At 39.5% G+C, this 22,186-nt stretch overlaps 1 protein-coding gene across 1 annotated transcript in view; it reads left to right on the forward strand.

Annotated features, from left to right (window-relative positions):
- The window catches only part of adgrd2 (adhesion G protein-coupled receptor D2), a 133,576-nt gene that overhangs the window by 572 nt on the left and 110,818 nt on the right, over positions 1-22,186 (forward strand). Inside the window, exons 2-11 of the mRNA XM_059638335.1 lie at positions 484-560; positions 760-790; positions 2,438-2,686; positions 4,648-5,286; positions 7,079-7,186; positions 8,781-8,866; positions 11,319-11,600; positions 12,585-12,696; positions 16,233-16,362; positions 20,522-20,635. Of these exons, the coding sequence (XP_059494318.1) occupies positions 513-560; positions 760-790; positions 2,438-2,686; positions 4,648-5,286; positions 7,079-7,186; positions 8,781-8,866; positions 11,319-11,600; positions 12,585-12,696; positions 16,233-16,362; positions 20,522-20,635 (1,799 nt within the window). The 5' untranslated portion in view covers positions 484-512. The remainder of the gene's footprint in view (positions 1-483; positions 561-759; positions 791-2,437; positions 2,687-4,647; positions 5,287-7,078; positions 7,187-8,780; positions 8,867-11,318; positions 11,601-12,584; positions 12,697-16,232; positions 16,363-20,521; positions 20,636-22,186) is intronic.

Here is a 22,186-nt window from a genome sequence, read left to right on the forward strand (position 1 = left end):
CTGAACCTAGCGGTTCACTTCTATCAGACAGAGAAGCGCCTTCGAATCTAAATCCATTCAGCTAAATACTGGCCGGAGCCTACCCGTGGCCCCAGCCCGAGCAGGTCCCGTTTCACATACTTGTTCCTTGTATCCGAATTCCTAAAACAACCTCAGCCTCGGTGTTTCCCGAGCCTCAGATTGAATTCGCTATTACTAGTTCTCTTACTTGTTTCATTTTAAAATTCCTCATTAAGCATAAACAGATCAACATCCCATATATTGACAACTTTATTCCAGATTGATGTGAGTGAATTTGTAGTAGAATAAATTTATTCTTAAACGGGCATAAATCCTCGTTGAGTTCAACTCCAGGCGGGAACATTTCGGGCTTAATTAAGCGCCAGCGCCAAATGTATATCAATTCCCAGGCAGGCCATCATACTTGGAAACTTGCTGGCTTCTTTTGTATGCAATTTCTTTTTTATGTGACTTTTTAAATAGTTTACTGTACAGAGGAGACTGAAGAAACAATGTGTGGAGCAATTACAAGATTTGCAGTTTGGTTCTGCGCGCTTCTGGTAAGTTCACTTCTGTATAAGTGGTTTCGTGTTCAAGGAAATTAACATCAGTGAGTGGATTTTTTTAACAAATAGAATGGAGTTCTCTAAAATATTGCTCTGAAAAATCGTACATAACTTGTGATAATTCAATCGCCTTAAAATAGGGGTCCTTTCACAGGCCAGCATATATCTTTTACTGTGTACTTTATTTTTATAGGTCTGTAATTTGGATGAAACTTACACACAGGGTAAGAGTTGTTATCTAATTCGTAATGCAAGCAAATAGCGTTTCTCTCAAGGTGTAATGCAATCGTGATGGGATAACGATGTGTATATGTGTAGCAAATGTAAATTTAAGACAAAGATTATCATGCTTTAAGTTAGACCAGGTCCTAGGTAGTCTTTCAAAAATTATTATATTTTAAAATAATTAGGTGAGTAATTATTTTTCTCATGTTTTGATATGGGTGTTAAAATTTTGGTTTCAAAAGTAAATTCTGCTAAGATAATTGGTGGGGCATGGGGAAACGTTTGAACTACACTCAGGTGTACAATAGGTAACAGTTACATGGCAAAGGAATTTTGCAAATTCAATTACATGTTCAGTTTGAATCCTTTATATTATTATTTATAACTCCTATCATTCAGTGTTGCTAACGATACCATGAGGGCTCATTGCTCAACACAGACAAAAATTAACAGTTTATTGTTAAAAAGAATACTGACAATAGGGACATTTTCTTTCAACTGAATGAATATGTATGAATTTGTTAACAGGGCCTATATACTGCACAATATAACTAGACAATATTTAGAAATATTTTATTGGATTTTAAAATCTCTGTCATAACTTACACATGTACATGAGATATAAGGAGAAATTAATCAGAAGCATTCATATTTGCAAAGCCATAAATGTATCTGACTCCTTTCCGAGCAGCTAAGCTGCCACTGTGTATTTTACACATACAGCAGCCATGGGTGTGATATTGATATAAAAATTGTTTTTTTTCTTAGTTATTTGGGAAAGTTGTAAGAATGCAGAATGCTTTAATGCTCCTCATTGTGTCAGTCTCATCCATGATGAGGTTGCTCGCCATCTCCATCATTTGTTTAACAAGACGAAATTACGAGCCAATGTAAATTATAAATCTGTGTGTGTGCAGCTTCGCATGAAAATATGACTGAATCATGGAGATGTTGTGAGTAATCGTCCACGTGAGAGTGATTAAATTAAAATTCTTCAAAATTTGTTGTTTTTATTGTATTTAGAGCATATTTGTTGACTAAGCAGTGATTGTGTCTTTTTTGGTTTAAATGTGTAATATAGGAAATGAAAATGATGTAAAATGTGGGAGAGTGATTATATGCACACTTATACTACTCTGCATTTTTTAGATTTTACTCAGGTAACTGTGTCCCTCATTGACAAGTGTTTCGCTCCTGAAAGTTTATGCCCATCAAAAAGTTTCACTTTAGATGGTATTCATTTCACAAATACAGATTAAATCTTCATTATTCACCATCAATTGAGGGATTCCTTCCAGGTAGTAAACTAAATTTGTGGATGATTGAATGCATGCCGAAGTTTGGTACTCAATGTAAAACAATCTTGACAGGTACAAAATACAGTATCAATAGCAACAAGCCATTGTGATTTTTAGTTTTATTCAGTGAGATTAGGAGTTGAAATATAAAGTACACGCAGAATTTGCATGCTGGAGGTGTTTCCACTTTGACCTGTATAAAATTTGGCACGTAATCAGGAAGACAAAGCATTTGAGTGTGAATGATGGAGGTGCCAATGTATTTGATATGTGTTAACCATTATATAATGACAAATTACTGAACATATACATGCTTGGCTATTAACTGTTTGCTTTTCACTTCATCAGCTTTTAGTAATTCATCAATCTTTCAATCATCATACTACATTTATGAATATATAAATACACCATTAAAATGGGAACATGCTTCCAGATATTGTGAGCTACGCTTTGGCAGTCTGCCTGTTGTTAGTAAAGTTGCAGACAAGAATGCTGTATTGGATCTGTTAGCTCCCCAAGGGGTTAATCAGCAAGTATGGATAAATGGAAAACTGAATGAGGTGTCAGGAGGGGAAGACATAACTGTGGGAAAGAACAGTAAGTTCAAAAATCATTGCAATGATAATTAAAATATGTAATAATTGTTTATGATAAAAAAATCAAGAATATAGCATGGCTGATGTTCACAGTTAGTTGTGAATGAGGTCTGTTTTTACATTTGTTGCAAAATGGGGAAAAATAGCAAGTCGAATGTTATGAGCCTGCCACAATGACATTCTGATGGAAGAACTAAAAAGCTGGCAGTAATACAGTTGTTATAGACACAGGCATTATTGTTATATGTCAGACATTGTCTCTTGAAGTTATCAGTGTTACAAAATTTAAACTATGACTTCTGGAAATGGGCATTATAAGTAAGGTGAGCCCAGTATGTTATATAAATGTGTATCAATGTTAACATTTTAAGAATCTTGTATTTACACATGCTTGCTGTCAACTTTTTACAAATGCCTCTGTCCATCTGAAATTTTTTTTATATCCTTTTCATAAAATTATACCTTCCCAATGGAGATACTGTAGGGCTTTCCTGACAAAAGGGCACAGCTGATAGGTGGTATAAGCAGTTTCCATTATGACGCATAGGAATTTGTGCTGGAAGAAGTTAACAAGAAGTGGATTATATTTTCTTTTAAATAACCTTTCCAACTCCTCACTTACAAGGTGGTACCTGACCTAGCAGACCCTTATAAACGTCCTCTCCTCTGTAATAACACCATTTGTCAACCATTTCCATGTGTGTCTTTTCTCTTTCAATTTCCTCTCTTCTAGTGCTTACAATCCCCTGACTGTAATAGTGGGGTTTTTTTGCCAAAACTACAAGTTTAAGATTCAGGTTTAAAGCAAGAATGTGATACTAAATCTTTAATAAATCACCAGTCAGATTCAGCTAGGTTGTTGAACACAATTCTTGACATCTCAGTTTGAGGACAATCCTAAAACCTTGAAAAGGGTATAGACAAGATTTACCAATCATATGGAGTGTTAAGAGAAACTAGGATTGTTCTTAGATCAGGACAAGTCAATATTCAAAATTGCTTTGATAGAGTGCATAAAGAAAAACTGTTTCCTCTGGCTGAAGGGCAAGAACCAAAGGACACAAATTTAAGATAAATGTCAAAGGAAATAAGGTGAGGTGAGGACACATTTATTTACAGAGCAAGTTGCTATGATCTGGAAAGCACTGACCAAATGGGCAGTTAAGGAGGGGTAATAAATGCTGGCCTTGCCAGTTGATCACATGCTAGAAATTAATTTAAAAAGTGATAGGAAAAGTGATTCAGCAGTAACTTTAAAAGCAGAATTGTATATAAATTTAAAACAAAAATTTCCAATAAATGGGGAGGAGCAATAGAATGGGATTTCATCTGTAACTCTTTCAAAAAGCTGGCACAAGCACAATGGGCTGAATGGCTCCTTCAAGACTATAAGATTCTAGGATCAAGCTACGTGCAACAGTTTCGACAGCCTTCTAAGTGATTTTTGATGAGACTACTTTACAATGCTATCTAGAATTCAGTGCATGTGACAAAAGAGTCACTGGCTGGGGAAAACTTCTTAAAATGTTGGTAGGTAGGTGTCACCAGTTGTGGATACTGTATAACAATATATGAATCCTGTATAGAAAGATTTCAGCAGGTATCTGAAGTTACTTCTTGCCACGGCAATACACTGAACTTGCTCAGCTTTTCTCATGTGGCCCATGCTACCAGTTGCTTCTGACTGGCCTACATGGTGTCACTGAAGGAAATGAGAGAAAGTGGGGACACTCCACTTTGTGCACACAAACGCTTTGACTCGATGCCATCTTCAGGTGTCACAACTCACTGGCTCTACGTGAATGAAATTTGCTCCCTGTATTTTCTACTTAATTGAAGGAGACTGCTTCTTACCATCAAGCTAATGAACTGTCAGTGAAAAAGTTCTGCATTTCCGAGGTTTGCAGTGTTCACTATTTATTTGGTAAATTCTAACAGATTTTGTTTGAACTTTTACTTCAGGTGCTGATTGGTTCAAGACCCTGGCATTCCTAAACAAAACAGATACCAAACATGCCAAAATTCTCAATGTGCTGCCTCCTTTGTCAGCTGTTACAATCTGTGCACGTGTTCAGTGGGACAGCCAATCTTCCGACATTGCCACAGTATTTTCTTACGCCATTCCAGCATTTATTAATGAATTCCAGCTACGTGGTCGTATTGATGATGTTGGATTCATCCAGTTAGCTCTGATAGTTCATGGACATCACACGCCCTACAGATCGGTGCTAAAAAGTGACGGACTGTGGCATCACTTTTGTGTAACATGGCAAAATGAAAATGGTGCTTGGTTTATTTATGCAGATGGGGTAAAGGTGAGTTCAGGAGATGGCTGCTACAGTTCGCAAATTATTGCTGGAAATGGGACATTTATTATTGGTCAAGATCAAGACTCATTAGGAGGTGCATTCAAACAAAATGAGGCTTTTAGTGGCAATATCACAGACTTGAACATTTGGACCCAAGTGTTGGATGCAAACCAGATTAAAGCAGTCAGTATGTGCTCTTTTCCTCAGCGATATCTCATTTACCAGTGGAATTTGACCAGTTTGGAAATTGAGCCAAGTGTTCAAATTGTGGAACTTCAGCTGAATTGCAAAGGTAAGGAATCATAAGTAAAATGATTATAAATTTATCACTTGCAAAGATTCCACTGCAGAAATGACAGTAAATATTCAAATTCCAAAGCTTTTCCAAAATATTTAATTTTATTAAAAATATTACATTTGAATCTAATAAAAACCAAAAGAACTGCGGATGCTGTAAATCAGGAACAAAAACAGAAGTTGCTGGAAAAGCTCAGCAGATCTGGCAGATCTGTGAAGAAAACATCAGAGTTAACGTTTTAGAAGGGGTCACCGGACCTGTCATTACTCACATTATGCTGCATCTGCATCTGCATGCATTTTTCTTACTTACGCGGCTTGTCCAACTTACACTAAAGTGATTCTGCATCCTCCTCGCAGCTCACCCTCCCAGTCAGCCTTATGTCATCTGTAAATTTGGTATTATTTAGTTCCCTCATCTGGACCATTAATATACATTATGGTTAACTGGGCTCTGAGCTCTAATCACTGCAGTACGCCCCTAATCACTGCCTGCCATTTGGAATAAAGACCCATTCGTTCCTACACTTTATTTCCTGCCTGTCAATCCATTTTCTCTCCATCTCAATAGACTCCCATGAGTTTTAATTTTACAGGTGGACCTTTGTCAAAAGCCTTCTGAAAACTAAAATCAACCAAACCGACTGGCAGTGCCTCCCTATCAACTCCAGCAGTTACGTCCTGAAAGAATTCCAGATTTGTCAGGAATGATATCCCTTAGAACGTAGAACAGTAAGCAGAGTACAGGCCCTTCATCCCACGATGTTGTGACGAACCTTTACCCTAAACCTAAGGTTTATCTAACTTCACCCCTACCTTATACTGTCATCAAATCCTTAAATTCATGCTGGCTATTTGCTATCCTGCCACTGATTTCCAAATCCATGGTCATCTGATTATACCCTGCTGTTTCTACTCTGATTGGCATGTGATTCTGTTTGTAATCCTGCAGTCACTACCTTTTTGAGGTCATTCGGTATTTATGATCATGCAACAGCTTTGAGCTCTCTCGCTATGACTTACCCCTTTTAAACTTCCTTGAAGATGCTTATGATCAAACCGTATCCATTCTTCCAAGCCTTTTATTCCCTCGTACTCATTACTAAAGAATACAGTCCTTACAAACTATAAACCAAAAGAATCAGAAAGCAAACAGCACAACTTCCTCTGTGCACTGAATTTCCAAAGTACTCCACCTTTCCAGATGTATGCACAAGTACTCTGACTGTGTCTCATTAATAATGCACTCTCTCCCGACTGCTTGTGCACAAAGCTCACTGATCCAGTGCTTGCAGTCAACCCTTTCTTGAATAGAGCTGAAATGATTGCACCAGTTAGCTTCAATAGTAATCAGCACCTATTGAGGCCTATTCAGATTTTAGGTGATTGACAGTTAACTGTCACAAGTGTAGCTGTTCTCAAAGATGCAAATACTCTCTGAAGTGCAGTTTATTTAGACCTGAAATATTGCTCAAATGCAAATGAACAGGTTAATTTGAAGAGAAATTATGAAGACATTAAATCACTTTGTGATAGACTTAATCAGTTTGGAGACTAATTTTTGTTACATAATTAGTAATTTCATTGCTTTTCTAAGTTTCTAGTAAAAGCAAAATTTTGCAGGTGCTGTAGATCTGAAATAAAAACAGAAAACGATGAGAGACTCAAGTTGTGTGACAGTGTCAGTGGAGAAATAAAAAGTATTAATGCTTTGAGTCCAATATGACTCTTCTTTAGAACCCTCTTAAGTTTAAGTGACCAACTCAATTTTGTTGCGTTTATTATAGATCTGAAAATTTCTTCAGGCGAATGTCAGACTTTTGATGCTGCCTCTGGATTTAAAAGTCAATTTGGCTGTGAGAATCCACTGCCCTTCCTCTGCCAGTTGACAAAAGGTTGGTTATTGGTATAATTTGAAAATCTAGAACATAAACTTTATTTCAAATATTTTAGTACACTAAGCAGTAAAATCGAGTACATAATTGAATTGCATATTAATAGTAAATTACAAATATTTTATTATTTTGATATTTCTGTTTTAAATTCTGCTCAGTTGATGGCTCAGCAAAGAATGCTGATGCTGTCATTTTGATAATATTTATGAAAGTAAGACAATACTCAATGAATTGTGTTAGAGGCCTGTAAAGAGAGTTGGTAAAATTGTTGGGACATTGTTCCTTCAATATTCTGATCTGACCAATCTGCACACATCATACACCATTGACATAACCCCTGCTTCCTGAGGTCAACAACTCAACCCTCAATCTGTTGATCTCATCTGCCTCTAATTCCCATAACCATTCTCCTGACTCTCCAAATCTACCAAGAGGAACAGAACTTCTGAGCTCTGCTGTATCCGTCCAGGCACATGAACTGTATTCTATCACACTTCAGAATTGCGTCTTATAGATGGTGGACGAGAATTTGCGAACAGGAGGTGAATACTGAAGCAATCTGCGTTCATATGCAGCAAGACCTGGATAACATTCAGGTTTGGGCTGATGAATGTAAAGAAATGCTCATGCCACACAAATTTCAGATGATAACCACCTCCATGAAAGAAACTAACCATCGCTCCTCGCTTTTCAATAGCATTACTGCCACTCAAACCCCTACTATTTACATCCTACTAATGACCAGAAACTGATATGAACTAACAGTTTAAACACAGTGGCCACAAGAGGCGCTCACTGATCTTGTGGGCTCCAGCACTGGGGCAGTGGGACTGCTTGCAGTCTCAACAGTGGCCACCAGGCCTCCTAAAAGCACTGCTAGTCCTAAAAGCTATTATGGTAGATCTCTGAAGTGGGACTTCAACCAAGTGAGGAGCTGAATTACCTTCTCAAACCAATAAATGCTGCATGGATCCTGCTGTAATTATCAGAATTACTGGTGTAAGGAAAGGAAAATCATACCCATGGAATTTTTGTAGGATGAGAATATGATTCCATTGTTGGTAAAGGAAGCATTCTGTTGTGGATTATTTATGGTTTTGCTCTGAAAATTTTAAACAAGGGTGATGCATTTTCAGATGGTAAATGCAGAACTGACCCAAACCATTATTCAACATGACCTTTCTACACTTGAAAAATGCTTTAATAATGAATAAAATTCTAATTTGTAATTCTACTGAGGGGGGAGGGTGAAAAAAGTAAGTACTGACAATCTGGTGTTGACAGACGTTTATTATTCAAAGAACTGTCATTGAATGAAATCTCAATCTCTAAATTTTAAAAAGTGAGGCAGTGCATTGTTCAGTCAGTTTGCTTATTTCCCCGCCACTGAAAATTAACATTATTTTCAACAGATCTGTACAAATAAGATTATACAAACAAACTTGAGTACATTATAAACTTGTTTATTCCTGAGTTGAATAGGAGAATGTTATATCTCATTATTTAGAGATTACATTTCATTTGAGGCATTGGAAAAATTACTCTCTTGACTTACATTGTTATAAATTTAATCATTTATCTGTTTGTATTGTAGATACATATTTGAAGTTAAACAAGCTTCAGTCAGATTCAAGAAGCTTATTCAAGACTAAATTGAAAGCATTTTCTCACAATACAATGGTAATTTTTTTTATATTGATTGCAAGGACAGTCTGATATAAGATCCTTATAATCTCTGGGTAATTGCTTCACCAGATTGTGAAACAACAAATATGTCTTTATTCAGTTTAAGATGAAGTATGATTATATAACATATTTCAAACACATTTGTTCGTGACTGCACCAACACTATTTACAGCTCCTTACACAAAGATGATGATGGAGTAAAAATACTGGAGTGCAAGAGAATTGTATTCTAAAATCAGGTTTTTTTGTGTATGTCTGTGAACTCAGGTTATTGCAGCCATTTGGTTTGTCTCTCACACCATCGTATTTCAGATTATTTGTAATTTTCTCTTTGCCTCAATTAACTAGTTCATAGGTCTTCCCTTCACTTGTTATTCAGGTGTTGATGCTAATCTCACACTGGCACTTTTGGTCACCTGCAAAGACTTGTTATTAAGCCTGTTGACACTCTATCACTGTATTTGCACTTATCTGTTCACACTTTTAATTACCTGGAATTATCTTGCCAGTTTCTGTCCGCCTATATGTTCTGGGCCTGTGCGCTTCCCTCCACTTCACCTGACGAAGAAAGCTTGTGATTTCAAGTAAAACTGTTGAACTATAGCCTGGTATCATGTGACTTCTGACATTACTTTGGTAAAAGTGTGTAATGCAAAGAAAATGGCTTTTAAATTTATATTTTTTCATCTAAATCATGAGGTGAGGCAAACAGAACACTCCATACACAGCAGAACACACAGTTTGAGAGAAGGGATGAGCAATGTTTACATTGCTTTTTAATATTTAAGAAACCATATCATTTATTTTGGCACTCTTGTATAACCTTCTGGTATGCTTCAATCTTATTAAGTTCTGGAACCTAGGGGTTAGTTTTACTGTCAACTTTCCAGCAGAAACTGATGAATGAGGTTTTAAGATCCGACAATAAATTTCAGGGGAGGGAATATATATTGCAATGGTATTAGGATAATGTATTAAGCAACCAAAAAAATAAGAAACCAAGGCGGTTAGGAAGGCTGAAAGGGGTCAGGAAATGTCCTTGCCATCAAGAATAAAGAAAGTTAAAAGGAGTTTTCTCCATGTATAAGGAGCAAGAGGGTTGGCAGATAAAGGCTGAATCCACTGAAGGACAAAAGAGGGAATTTCGTACGTGGAGCTGGAGGAAGTCGATAATTATCAATGCAAAGGAACAGGACATGGTGGACGGTGCGTGTAGCGATGTGATTTTCTAGACTATGTCGATTTATAAAATGGAGGAGGTGTTGGGTGGTTTGAAAAGAATCATGGTAGTCAAATCCCCAGGACCTGATGGGATCTATCCTGGAATACTCAGGGAGGAAATTGCTGGGGCTTTGTACAACTAGCAGAAGCCTCATATAAATGACAAACACAGATAAAACATCCTACTACGAAAGGTATGAAAATTACAAATTGGATACACCTCTAACACTGATGGGATCATTCCAGCAATTTCTCTAACATCTCAGTGGGCTCGTAATCCAGAAACCTGGGTTTGTGTTCTAGGGACAGGGTTCAAGTTCCACCTTGGTAGACGGTGAAAGTGGAATTCAATAAAAACCTGGATTAAATATAGACTGGATAGCCAATCATAACAACAATGGAGGCACCGTTGATTGTTGTTAAAAAAAACCCATCTGGTTCACTAATGGCCTTTAGGAAGGAAATCTGCCTTCTTTACCTGGTCTGGCCTACGCGTGACTCCAGACACACAGCAATATGATTGATTCTTAACTAGCCTCTGGGCAATTACAGGTGGGCAATAAATGCTGACCTGGCCAGTGATGCTCATATCCTGTGAACAAATAAAAAAGACAAAAATGGACATTGTTGGAAAAGCTCATTCCTAAGGGAGAGTCAGTGGACCCTGAACATTAACTCTGATTTCTCTCCATAGATGCTGCCAGACCGACTGAGCATTTCTAGCAATTTCAGTTTTTGTTTCTGACTTACAGCATCTGCTGTTCTTTTGGTTTTTATTTTGTAAATTAAAAAAAAAAGACTGTACGACTGTAGTGGCAGGTTTTGGATTGTTCAGTAGCAGGCTTGTCTTTTTTTTTAGTAAGAAAAGTTTTTAAGTTCTATTCAGTACCTTTGTTACATTAATAAAATATCACAATTCACCATCTGCAAGAGACCCTGTCACAAATTTAATGTATTTACATTTGATGATCTTGTAATGTCCTTACCTCTGATCCAGGAGGCCTGGTTGAAGGTCTATCTGCTTCAGCTATGTAATAATATCTCTGGACAGGTTGATTTAGAAAATATCTATAATGTTCAAGGCAATAAAAACTAAATTAACCTATACATAATATTTTATATAGAAAAATATTAGCTTGTTACTTTTTATAAATTGCCCAACTAACAGGGGAGAAGTGTTAATGAGGTACTCACATGAACTCTAATGTAAACTTTTTTTGCACAGGCTACTGAGTACATGTCATTGAGTAATACAAAACTTGTACCCAATATTTCTGAAGCTGAGACTGTACTGAAGACAGTACAACATGTTCTGAGCATGGAAAATGTCACTTTGCAATCCACTGACATGCTAAGTGTCGTACGCTTGCTACACAATGTTGCCAGCATGGAGCCAGATGTAAATGACACACAGGAAGATTTTGAGAATGTAAGCCGAAGCTTTATCCACATCGCTGGTGAGGTTCTTGATCAGCAGAATGCAGAGGGGTGGACTGAAATTAGTGAGGTAATCAATCATATTTCTTACCGTAACCAGAACTGTTTGAAGTGGGGAATAGGAAATATTTAAAACAGCAACCTTGTTTGTTTTTCACATAAGGATAGGTCACTGTATAAACAACAACAAAGTGATCATTCACTCTAGAAGTGTTCATTTTAGATAGCTTAAAATTTTGCCAGTACCAGTGCTGAAATCATTTTAGTGTGTCAGTAGGAAATAAGTCTGCAAGTATGTCTTCAAATTTAGATCTGAATAAAGGAAATGATTTTAATCTTATTTACTGTAAGAAATGGCAGCTAGTTTCTCTTTAGGCTGTCCTTGCATGAATCTAGGTTGGGGCGAGAAGGTAAGTCAAATTCTTCTTTTACAACCAATAATCAGCAATTAAAAATACTGCCTATTGACATTATCGTTTTAGTTTATGTATGCATTGAGCTGCAAATCAATTGAATTTTCGCTGATGGCTCTGTCTGTTGTGGTTAAAGTGGATGCCTAGGAGCTGCTAACAAGAAGATAAATTGGAAATTGAGCTGCTGTGAACCTCTCATTCACAACTCTCACATGGTTAGAGAGGTTCATTATCAAGGTTTGAAAAGGAGTTTCAGAGATAATGGGAACTGCAGATGCTGGAGATTCCAAGATAATAAAATGTGAGGCTGGATGAACACAGCAGGCCAAGCAGCATCTCAGGAGCACAAAAGCTGACGTTTCGGGCCTAGACCCTTCATCTGATGAAGGGTCTAGGCCCGAAACGTCAGCTTTTGTGCTCCTGAGATGCTGCTTGGCCTGCTGTGTTCATCCAGCCTCACATTTTATTATCTTGAAAAGGAGTTTATTTGTTTGCCTGCTTACTTGAAGATATTTAAGCTAGTTTAATAGCCATGGAAATATACTTAAAGCAGGGAAGTGATTTTTAAGGTTCTTGAACATTGTATTATGTTATAAAAAATCTCTTATGCTTTAATGATTTTTAATGATTGTTGATCTTAGATTGTTCATGGTCCAATGGCAGTAATTTATGGTGTGGACAGAATGGTGCAAAATCTGAACAAATTGCTCACTTCTGATCAAGAAAGTATTGTCATTAGAAGCAAAAACATACGTAAGTAGAGCTCTCAATAATCACCTGGACCAAATATTTCTTCAGCTATTAGATTAAAACAAAATACACAAAATGAAATTCTAATAGCAACTTTGAAGTAGGTTCCTCTTACTTTACAAATCTTTTGGTCAGTCTTGTAAAGATCTTTGAGCTTAACATTTTTAAAAAAGCCTAGAAATTATAAACATGCAAAAATAAACACAGCATTCTAGGTTTTACGGCTATCATGTACAAAAACAAGAGTGTAACTGTAAATCTGTAGAAGTCATTATTTGGGCTACAGTTTAAAGCATCTACTTTCAGAATGGTGTCAAGGCGACAAAGAGAATAAATCTATTGATGTTAGTTACACATATGAGACACAATCTTTTCACCTTGGTCCCTGCCAGAACATGGGGGGGGCATTTGTTCATTGGGAACCTGACTAAGTGATTTTCCTTCCAGTCACAAGTTGGCCATTATCCTTGTGTGCCCAGTGCTCACCTCCTCCAATGAGAATGAGTTCTTGCTCCAGGAGTCTGCAGTAACTTGACATGGGAGCTTAAGCCTCCTGTGAGTTTAGAGCTATGAGATGTCAGTGCTAAAGACACTATTTTGGTGGCCGCACTCCTTTCCAGCCGAAATTCTTTGCTTAAAAGACTTGCTTCTTGATCTAAGTAGTATGAGAATTGCATTTGGAGTCCATAATTTCTGTCCTGAAGAATTTGAGGAGAAGGAAGCTGCTGCTGTGATTCCTAATGTTTCTCAGAAATATATTTAAAATGAGAAAGAGTTGCACAGGTTGGAATCAGAACAACTGTAGACCGGTTTGTTTTGTATTTGGCAGTGCTTAGCCCAACGCAGGCTGACTGAAGCAGAAGGTTCCTAAACATTAATGTAACTCAGGAACAAAAACTAAGTTGCTGGAAATGCTCAGCAGCTCTGGCAGCAGCTGTGAAGGAGAAAACAGAGTTAACGTTTCTGGTCCAGTGACCCTTCTCCTGTGTTCTGAGCCTTTCCAGCAACTTTGTTCCTGATTTACAGCATCTGAAGTTCTTTTGGTGTTTCATTAATATAACTCACCTTGATGCATACAAATAGCTAAATATAGGAAAAAAGTATATGAAAAGGAAGCCACTTCAAGATTAAATAAAACTCGGCAATAATAAGGCTGAGTTTTTACTTTTTGGTTCGCAGTAAAAACTGCACCTCCCAGTTGCGAACCATTACAACTCCCCCTCCCATTCCAGCTTCCCCTCCCATTCCTTAGACGACATGTCCATCCTGGGCCCCCTACAGTGCCACAACGATACCACCGAAGGTTGCAGGAACAGCAACTCATACTCCGCTTGGGAACCCTGCAGCCCAATGGTATCAACTTGGACTTCACAAGCTTCAAAATCTCCCCTTCCCCCACTGCATCACAAAACCAGCCCAGCTCGTCCCCTCCCCCTACTGCATCCCAAAACCAGCCCAGCTCGTCCCTGCCTCCCTAACCTGTTCTTCATCTCACCTATCCCCTCCTCCCACCTTAAGCCTCACCTCCATTTCCTACCTACCACCTCATCCCGCCCCCTTGACCTGTCCGTCCTCCCCGAACTGACCTATCCCCTCCCCACCTGTACTTTCCTCTCCACCTATCTTCTCCTCTATCCATCTTCGGTCCACCCCCCCCCCTCCCTATTTATTTCAGAACCCTCTCCCCATCCCCCTTTTCTGATGAAGGGTCTAGGCCCGAAACGGCAGCTTTTGTGCTCCTAAGATGCTGCCTGGCCTGATGTGTTCATCCAACTCCACACTTTCTCATCTCGGATTCTCCAGCATCTGCAGTTCCCATTATCTCTGAGTTTCCAATTTCGTTCTGATTCTTCTGAGAATACAGGACAAGCCAAATATTTGTCAGGATCTGCCTTGATAGATCATCATCTTTTACAAATGTATTGCATGGAAGAAACGAGGGTAAGAAAGCAAGCTGTAAAGCTTCAGGATTAAAATGAAACCCCAAAATATCCTTCACTATAAAAATATGAACAAAACTGACATAGTAATCACAATGAAATTGATACACCGATGAAGTAAGATAATGATCTAAATATTCCAACCATGTTAGGAAGCGCAGGACCAAATGTTAGGTTTTTGATTTGGACAAGCCCAAATTGTATTGAGTTTTTTTGGGAAGGTTTGTTGCCAAAATGTCTCGTGGACTCACTCTCCTTATCTTACCAACATGCCTCATTAATTACCAACTATACCTCTAGTCTGAGTTTTCACCCTGTTTTGCCACTTGCTGCTCCTGGAACAACCCACTGCTCAGACAATATCCGGAATCGAAATCCCGGAAGCATCCTTTGCACCTGCACCACCCTTTAAAAGCCCTTTGTTTACCTGGATAAACCCTATCACCATGGAGTTGCCCTGCTCAATTGCAGACATTGGCCCCAAGCATGGCCAACATGCCCTGCATGGTGGGCAAGATCCTGAAGTTGCTGCTGGATGGGGTAGTGCCAATGTGGGTCTTCCTCCTTGCCCAGGACCAGCAGTGGAAGTCATGTCACTAGACGATGCCACTTTTGTCCATGGTTGCAGAGTGAATTGTAGCAGCTTCACCTGTCTGGAAGAATGCTCAGCCCCATAGGAAGAAGGTCAATGTCCTTCTCCACTCCTCCATCATCTCCACTATGCTTCACACTCGCTGTGTCTCTGTCACTGCGCCCCCAACGCCCCCCCCCCCACCAAGTCCCATGCTCCATCCCTCCCATTAATGCCTGCAACATCTTCCCTCACTCATTGTGATCCATGCCAAGCCCTAATACTGATAACCCTGTTGCCAACCTACTCACTCACTCAGGACATCTCGCCACTTGCATCAACAGTGTTGGTGTGTCATCAACTTCCATCTCCTGTAATATGTGCCGCTCCCTCCTTTCAGCAGGAAAGCAGAGCACAAAAGGACAGAAAGAATGCAGGCAGATGATGGGCTGCCCTACATTTGGCTCATCATCCTTTAAGAGGAAAGGATCCCGACTGTCTGCCCTGAACGCAGCCTGGACTGGTTTCAGAGGCTGCTCTTGGGACTTCCTAAATGAAGTCTTGAATGGACAGAGGCCTGATAACAAGTTTAACATGCTTTGTGTCTGCACTAAATGGCACAGTAAGACAAGAGGAATAAGAGTGTTGGTTGATGGGACAATTGTAAGGCTGGGATGCTGTTAGTATTCAGGAACCTTCAGAATGACTGAGATGCAGCTTGGTCCAGTCCATGAGGTGGGCGCATGCCCCTGAGTACTCAGTGTCTTCGCAGCAGCTTTACAATAAGAGTTGCTGGTAAAGCCTGACGTGAAGCTCTTGTGTTCAGAAACATCAGATAAGTGAGTTGAAAATGTCCCATGAGGGGTCCCATTGTCTGCGATACACAAGTCTTACAACAGCCACTTTTTTTGTCAGCACGTTCGTAGTTGGGAATGTTATGTCAAAATTCTGTATTTGGTTCAGCAGTTTCACAAAATGTTTTAACTGAGCCAATCCTTTGTATTTATTATTTCCACTGTATTTTTCAGAACTTGAAATCAGGCAAAAGCTACTTACCAATTTTACAAATGACATTGATGTCTATCTGAGTGAAATGAACAACAAGTCAACTGATCAAATAGGACTTCCTAAAGAAGCAATTGATAGACTCCAACAAAGAGGAAAGTATTGCTTATAGGTGTGCTATCTTGTTTAATATGTAAAAATATGGCTGGTGTGAGTTACATGCAACGCAAAAATGTATTGACATCAATTTTCTGACATTTTCATATTTCACTCAAGCAGTTTGCCATCTGTTGTGTAAAATTCAATAAGTAGGTATATCCACAGGAAACAAATGTTGAATGACTTTAGATTTGGAACAGAACAAATGTTTAGTTCGAGTGATTGGCAGATGATTAGTTCCAATCTTGAAATTGTGAAACACTTCGGCCAATTCTTGACATTGATGTAAGTTTAAGTGAAATTTTGTGGTCATTGTTTTGGAACCTCATTGCAGCATTGGCACGGAATTTATAGACCAGATTTTGTCACAGCAACAAAGAAACAAGACCAGGGCTTTGTTTTGTGTTTGTACATGTATTTGGCCACAAACCTTCTGTGATTTTTCACTGGAACTTTGTTCTCCATTAAAGAAATAAGGATGTGGTGCTTTTGATAGGGGATGTGGAGCCTACACAACAGGGTAATCACCTATGTGTCTCTTTATTCATCAGAGTGAAAAGTCATTAACGAATAACAGAGAATCTGAACCAGGAATTGTCCATTAGAATACTGAATTCAAATACAGAAATGAAACAGTAAAGAAAGTAACTATTAGATTAAAAGAGAAAGAGAGGTAAAAGAGTCCAAAAAAGGGGAAAAAATTTAAAACTAAATCTAAACAAACAAAACTAATCAAATTTGAAGAAATCTTGATCTTTATTTGTTAAAGTTATTTTTCAGTGCTAGAGAATTTGGCATTTTTACATCTTGCCACCTTGTTAAAATTTTACTGACTGTTGAATGAGCAGGCCCTAATGTTTCTGGTAAGTTTTTTTTTGTGTGAATATGCCCTTTTTATTAGCACATCATCAAGATAAATGGCGACCTGGAGTAGACCTTGTAAAATGTCCTCTATTGTCTGCTGGAAAATTACACAGGCTGATGACACCTCACATGGCAGTCTTGAATATCAGTACAAAGCCTTATGGGTATTAACTGTAGCATACTTCTGGGAATCCTCATCTCACTGCATTTGCAAGTGCACGTGGCTCATGTCCAGTTTCATGAAACACAGCCCCCCTGCCAGCTTTGAGTTTAATACTCTATGTGAGGGATAGGGTATTTATCCAACTGCAAAAAGCAGCTCGCTGGATGTTGAAAATCTCCACAAAGGCAAACTAATCTGTTGGGCTTCACAATCGGTACAATTGGTGCTGCCCATTTCACAAGCTGAGCTGGTTTGATTATTCCTTCTCTTTCCAGCTTCCTGATTTCTGCTTCTACTTTTGCCCAGAAGGCAAATAGCACTGGGCAGGCCTTGCAGAATCTTGGAATTGCTTCCTGGTCAACATGTAAGGCGGCCTTGGCTCCTTTGATAGTCCCTAAACCTTCCTGAAAAACACTTTGCTATTTAATTAGGACTTGACTCAGCCAGCTATTTTTTAATCAAAATGTTGAACGAATCTAGGTGAATCTTTCTTAACTAATTTCACCCCATCAGAATTCGACCAAAGCCTTTTCCTACAATTAGTGGTAACTGAACCAGCTGCTTTTCATATGAGACTGGAACTGAAGTTTTACCCTCAATTGTAAAGGTGTAGGTTATAGGTTCACAGTCTAGCCAAGGTCTTGCACACTGTTAATGTTTTGAGTCCAGAGTGAATTTTGTTAAAGAATGGTTCTGCGATCACTGAAATGGCCACACCAGTATCGCCCTCCATTAGAACCAAGTGACCCTTTAAACAGACTTTTATTTTGATTGGGAGATAGTAAGAACTGCTAATGGTGGAGTCAGAGATAACATATTGTTGAGCTGGAGGAACACAACAGGCCAGGCAGCATCAGAGGAGGAGGAAAGTTGATGTTTCAGGTCAGGACCCTTCTTCAGAATTATTTTGATTGGTTCTGATTGGGATACTGTTTAGCGGTGTAACTGTTCCAAGCCAGATGTAGGTGGACTTTCCAGGGTGTACACTCTCTGGATACCAGCCTATGAGCTCTCTTACTCAGTCTAGGTCTATTGGGACTCCTTTTACTGTCTCAGATCCACGTACCAGCAGCAACTACAATGGCTTTCCACTCTAAATCTTGAAGACAATTTTGGCTGAGGCTTGGCTTTGTTTTGGGAGCTGACCTAGACTCCCTCTGTTCAGGGTATGTCCTGTGTGAAGCTATGCAATTGTCTTCACTCAAGTGGTGTTCCCCAAGCTCAGTCAGCCTGGCGAGGGCGTCCACTTCCACTGAAATACCCTGTAACTCCTATTCTCTACTTGCCGCATGTTCTAATGACAAAGTCAGTGGTAGTTCCTATTTAAAGTCCGTTTGTGCTTCTGTTAGTAGGTGTTTTTGCATGGTTACATCGTTAATCTCACTCTTGTCACCCCTGAAATAACTCCACAGAAGCTGGTATCTTGTCATCAAGTCACACTTTATTCAAATGTGGAGAGTCCTTGACACTGATCTTGCTCTCTCACAGCCAGCTCTGAGTGAACAGAACTTCTGACACAACAAGGTGTAGAGCTGGATGACCATGGCAGGCTGACGTTTCAGGCCTAGACCCATTTCTGAAGAAGGGTCTAGACCTGAAATGTCAGTTCTCCTGCTCCTCTGATGCTGCTTGGCTTGCTGTGTTCAACCAGCTCTACACCTTGTTATCTCAGATTCTCCAGCATCTGCAGTTCCTACTATCCCCAGAACTTCTGCCACTTCTGGTTATATCTGTCAGCCAGGCTTTCCTGATTGGACCAGATTAATAGCCCCAATCAAGGAACACATGTTCTATGAGGCCCACCTCATTACAATCACACCACCAACATGTATCATCCTGAATAAGAACAGCCTTTTATCCTTGGATTTGATCATGTAAACCTTCTCTGAGCTTTAATAATAGTTTTTACAAAATAGGAAACCAAGCCGTACACAGTACTCCACACTTAGTCCCAGAAAGGCCCTGTGACGTTGTCATAAAATCTCCTTCCTATACGTTCCATCCCCTTTTCAACCAGCATTCTACATGTCTTCTATTTGTAGCTTCCAGGACAAGCAAGTGTGTCACATGACAAGCCCAAATGCCAATCCTAACTTGGTTGTCCTGCAATCTCAGGATTATCCAGAAAATGTGGTCCGATTGCAGAATCGTATCAAGTGTCAAACACTGTACTGTGAGTTTTACAAACACAGGCCACTTGATTACTAACAGTACCTTGTTTGTTGTGAACAGCTGAGGAGCTGTGCTGTTTGACATGGTCCACTTGTTTTTGGGTTATGCAGCTTACATTCCTGACCTCACACTGGCATTGAACTTAATACGCTACGTTTGTCATTTGTGTGATAGGCAGAACATCCTTTTGCTTTGACAGCAGAATCCCATAAGCATCAATCATTGCTAGTACACAATAGTCATTCAAAATGGCTAGCTTTACTTGTCGCTCCAAGCTTTGAAACGCTTTACCCTTCCAACATAATCTGACACTGGTGGACTGGACATTTTTGCAAGGTTGTCAACAGTAACAGGGCCTCCTGACCAACTTCTCAACTAAGACATCCATGAAAGAGAGCTCTTTTGAGTGTTCAATTTAAAATGTGAATTTGAGCACAAGATGGAGCCCTAGTCTCTTACATCTCCAAGTGTGGATGGGTGGCTGAGGGTGATGAGCAGAAATTGTTCGTTTCGATTTGATGCCTGGACGTTGAAGCCCAGGAGCTCCTGCTGGGTTTCACTCTTTGCTGCTGTGAAATCTAACCTTTTAACCTGCGCAGGAATATGCAATAAGTTGAGGAGAATGCAACTGTGTGGGGAAACTCTGAGCTGCTTACAAGTGGAAGGTCCCCCCCTACTTCTTTCATACTTACATCCACACTTCACCTGAAATAGGAAGACTGTACCCTGTGAAATTGTGCTCAGCTAAAGGACGAAGCTGCCTCTGCCAAGAGGCAAGTTTCCAGCTTTTCCAAACAGTTGGTTCCAACTCCCTGCGAACAGCTGTCAAACATTCACAACACAGTAGAAAATAATATGACGCAATAATAGAAAATGTTGTAAAATCTAAATAAATGTTATTAAAATTTGTAGATCAAATTAGGATTTTAATTACAACTCACTGTCCTGCCTTACAGGTTTGACAAGAGCTTCATTTGTGACCATCTGGTATGGCAGCCTTCACAGTTTACTTGGAAGTAGTGCATTGGAAATTAATTTGATGGAAACAGCTTTTGCTGAAGGATTTAAGTGAGTGAGACTTTACTTGAAGAATCTGTGGTCAGCTGTTCAATCTGGTAGGAATCATTAGGGTGGAATTGGGGGCAAGTGGGACAGTTGAAGATGAAGCTGAATGCGATAGCTCCTCCCGTTGGGAGGATGAGTGTAAATGAGCTGTCGGTCAGTGTGACTTAGAAGGGGACTCAAAGGCCCTTGGGTGAGGTACATGGTATCAGGCAAAGCCCATTTCTGTGAGTCTCCACCACAAGCTGTGTTCCCTGTCATCTTTTGCCATTCTTTAAATACAAAAATACAACTGAAAAATGGCTGGATGAGTGCCCTGGGTGGGCAGGTCAGTGTCGGTGTGACAGATGAATATGCAGGATCCACATCTACTGGAGACCAGGACATTGAAAGGGCATGTACATGAAGCAGGCATTTATAAACTCCAGCCGTATTTAATATGTGAATGTTCCCTTGTCCATATGCAATGTATGCTGTGTGAAAGTGCTTAAGATTCAACTGCTGGTCATAGGTAATTTGCGTTGTGCCATTGGCGCTTGCACATTGAACATGGGCATCTCAATTACGCTGAAGTTAGCAGCAATGATGTAAAAATAGTCAATTCTGCCCAAAGGGGAACCATTAATTGTGCAGCTGCTCAGGATGCTATGGGAGGCACAGACCATTGCTATATCATCTGTCAAGTGAACTTATTACGGTCTCTACTGGTCAACCATATCAAAATAAGGACAAACAGCGATAGTTTACATTAGTCAACCAGACACGATATAATTTTGAACTTTTATAGAGCTGATTCAACATTGTGATGGGGCTGAAACCTGACTGGAGAGATTTAAACATGAAGTTATTGGCTGGCTATGGCCCAGGTACTCAACTTGGTTTGAATTATTAGCTGAATTGCAGTTTAACTCACCCTGGGATCTGAACTTTTTTGACGTTTCATACAACAGTTGCATTTTGTTAGGGTTTTATTGTATAACTGGATATGAATATGCTAATGATAATGATGTAAGTGGTGAAGTAATCCATCATCTGCAGAATAGAGAGAGAAAAAAGGGTTGTAATGGAGACTTAGCAGAAACACCACACTAGAGAGCTGTGTTCAATATATCAATATAAATGAAGATTTTTCAGAATTACAAAGAGTGAGAGAACGTTACTCTCCATTAAGAACTAGGAATCCCAGACCAGCAAATCCCTCTCCCATTGCAACCCACTGGTGATCTCCTGTGCCCTGAAGCTCTTTGACCACATACTGACACGATCCATTACTACAGCCACATCTCCTTTCTCAGTACCTGCCTACACAATCCACACATGGATTCCAAACAACATTCAAGCCATTCCAATCTGGACCAAACTGCAATAACCCCTATCTACAGTACATCCAGAGCTTCCTGTGGATTCTCAGCTACGCGCTCGTAGACATGTGCCAGCATCTCCTCACGCCCAGTCAGCTCTTCCCAGCTCGGAGCCTCTCTTCCCCAGACCTGCAAATTCCCTACCTGCATTCACCTATCTCCACTGCGCCTACTTTTCCCTAGCCCCACTCATCCT

Source organism: Stegostoma tigrinum, chromosome 29 (assembly GCF_030684315.1).
Source record: "Stegostoma tigrinum isolate sSteTig4 chromosome 29, sSteTig4.hap1, whole genome shotgun sequence".
Classification (NCBI taxonomy): domain Eukaryota; kingdom Metazoa; phylum Chordata; class Chondrichthyes; order Orectolobiformes; family Stegostomatidae; genus Stegostoma; species Stegostoma tigrinum.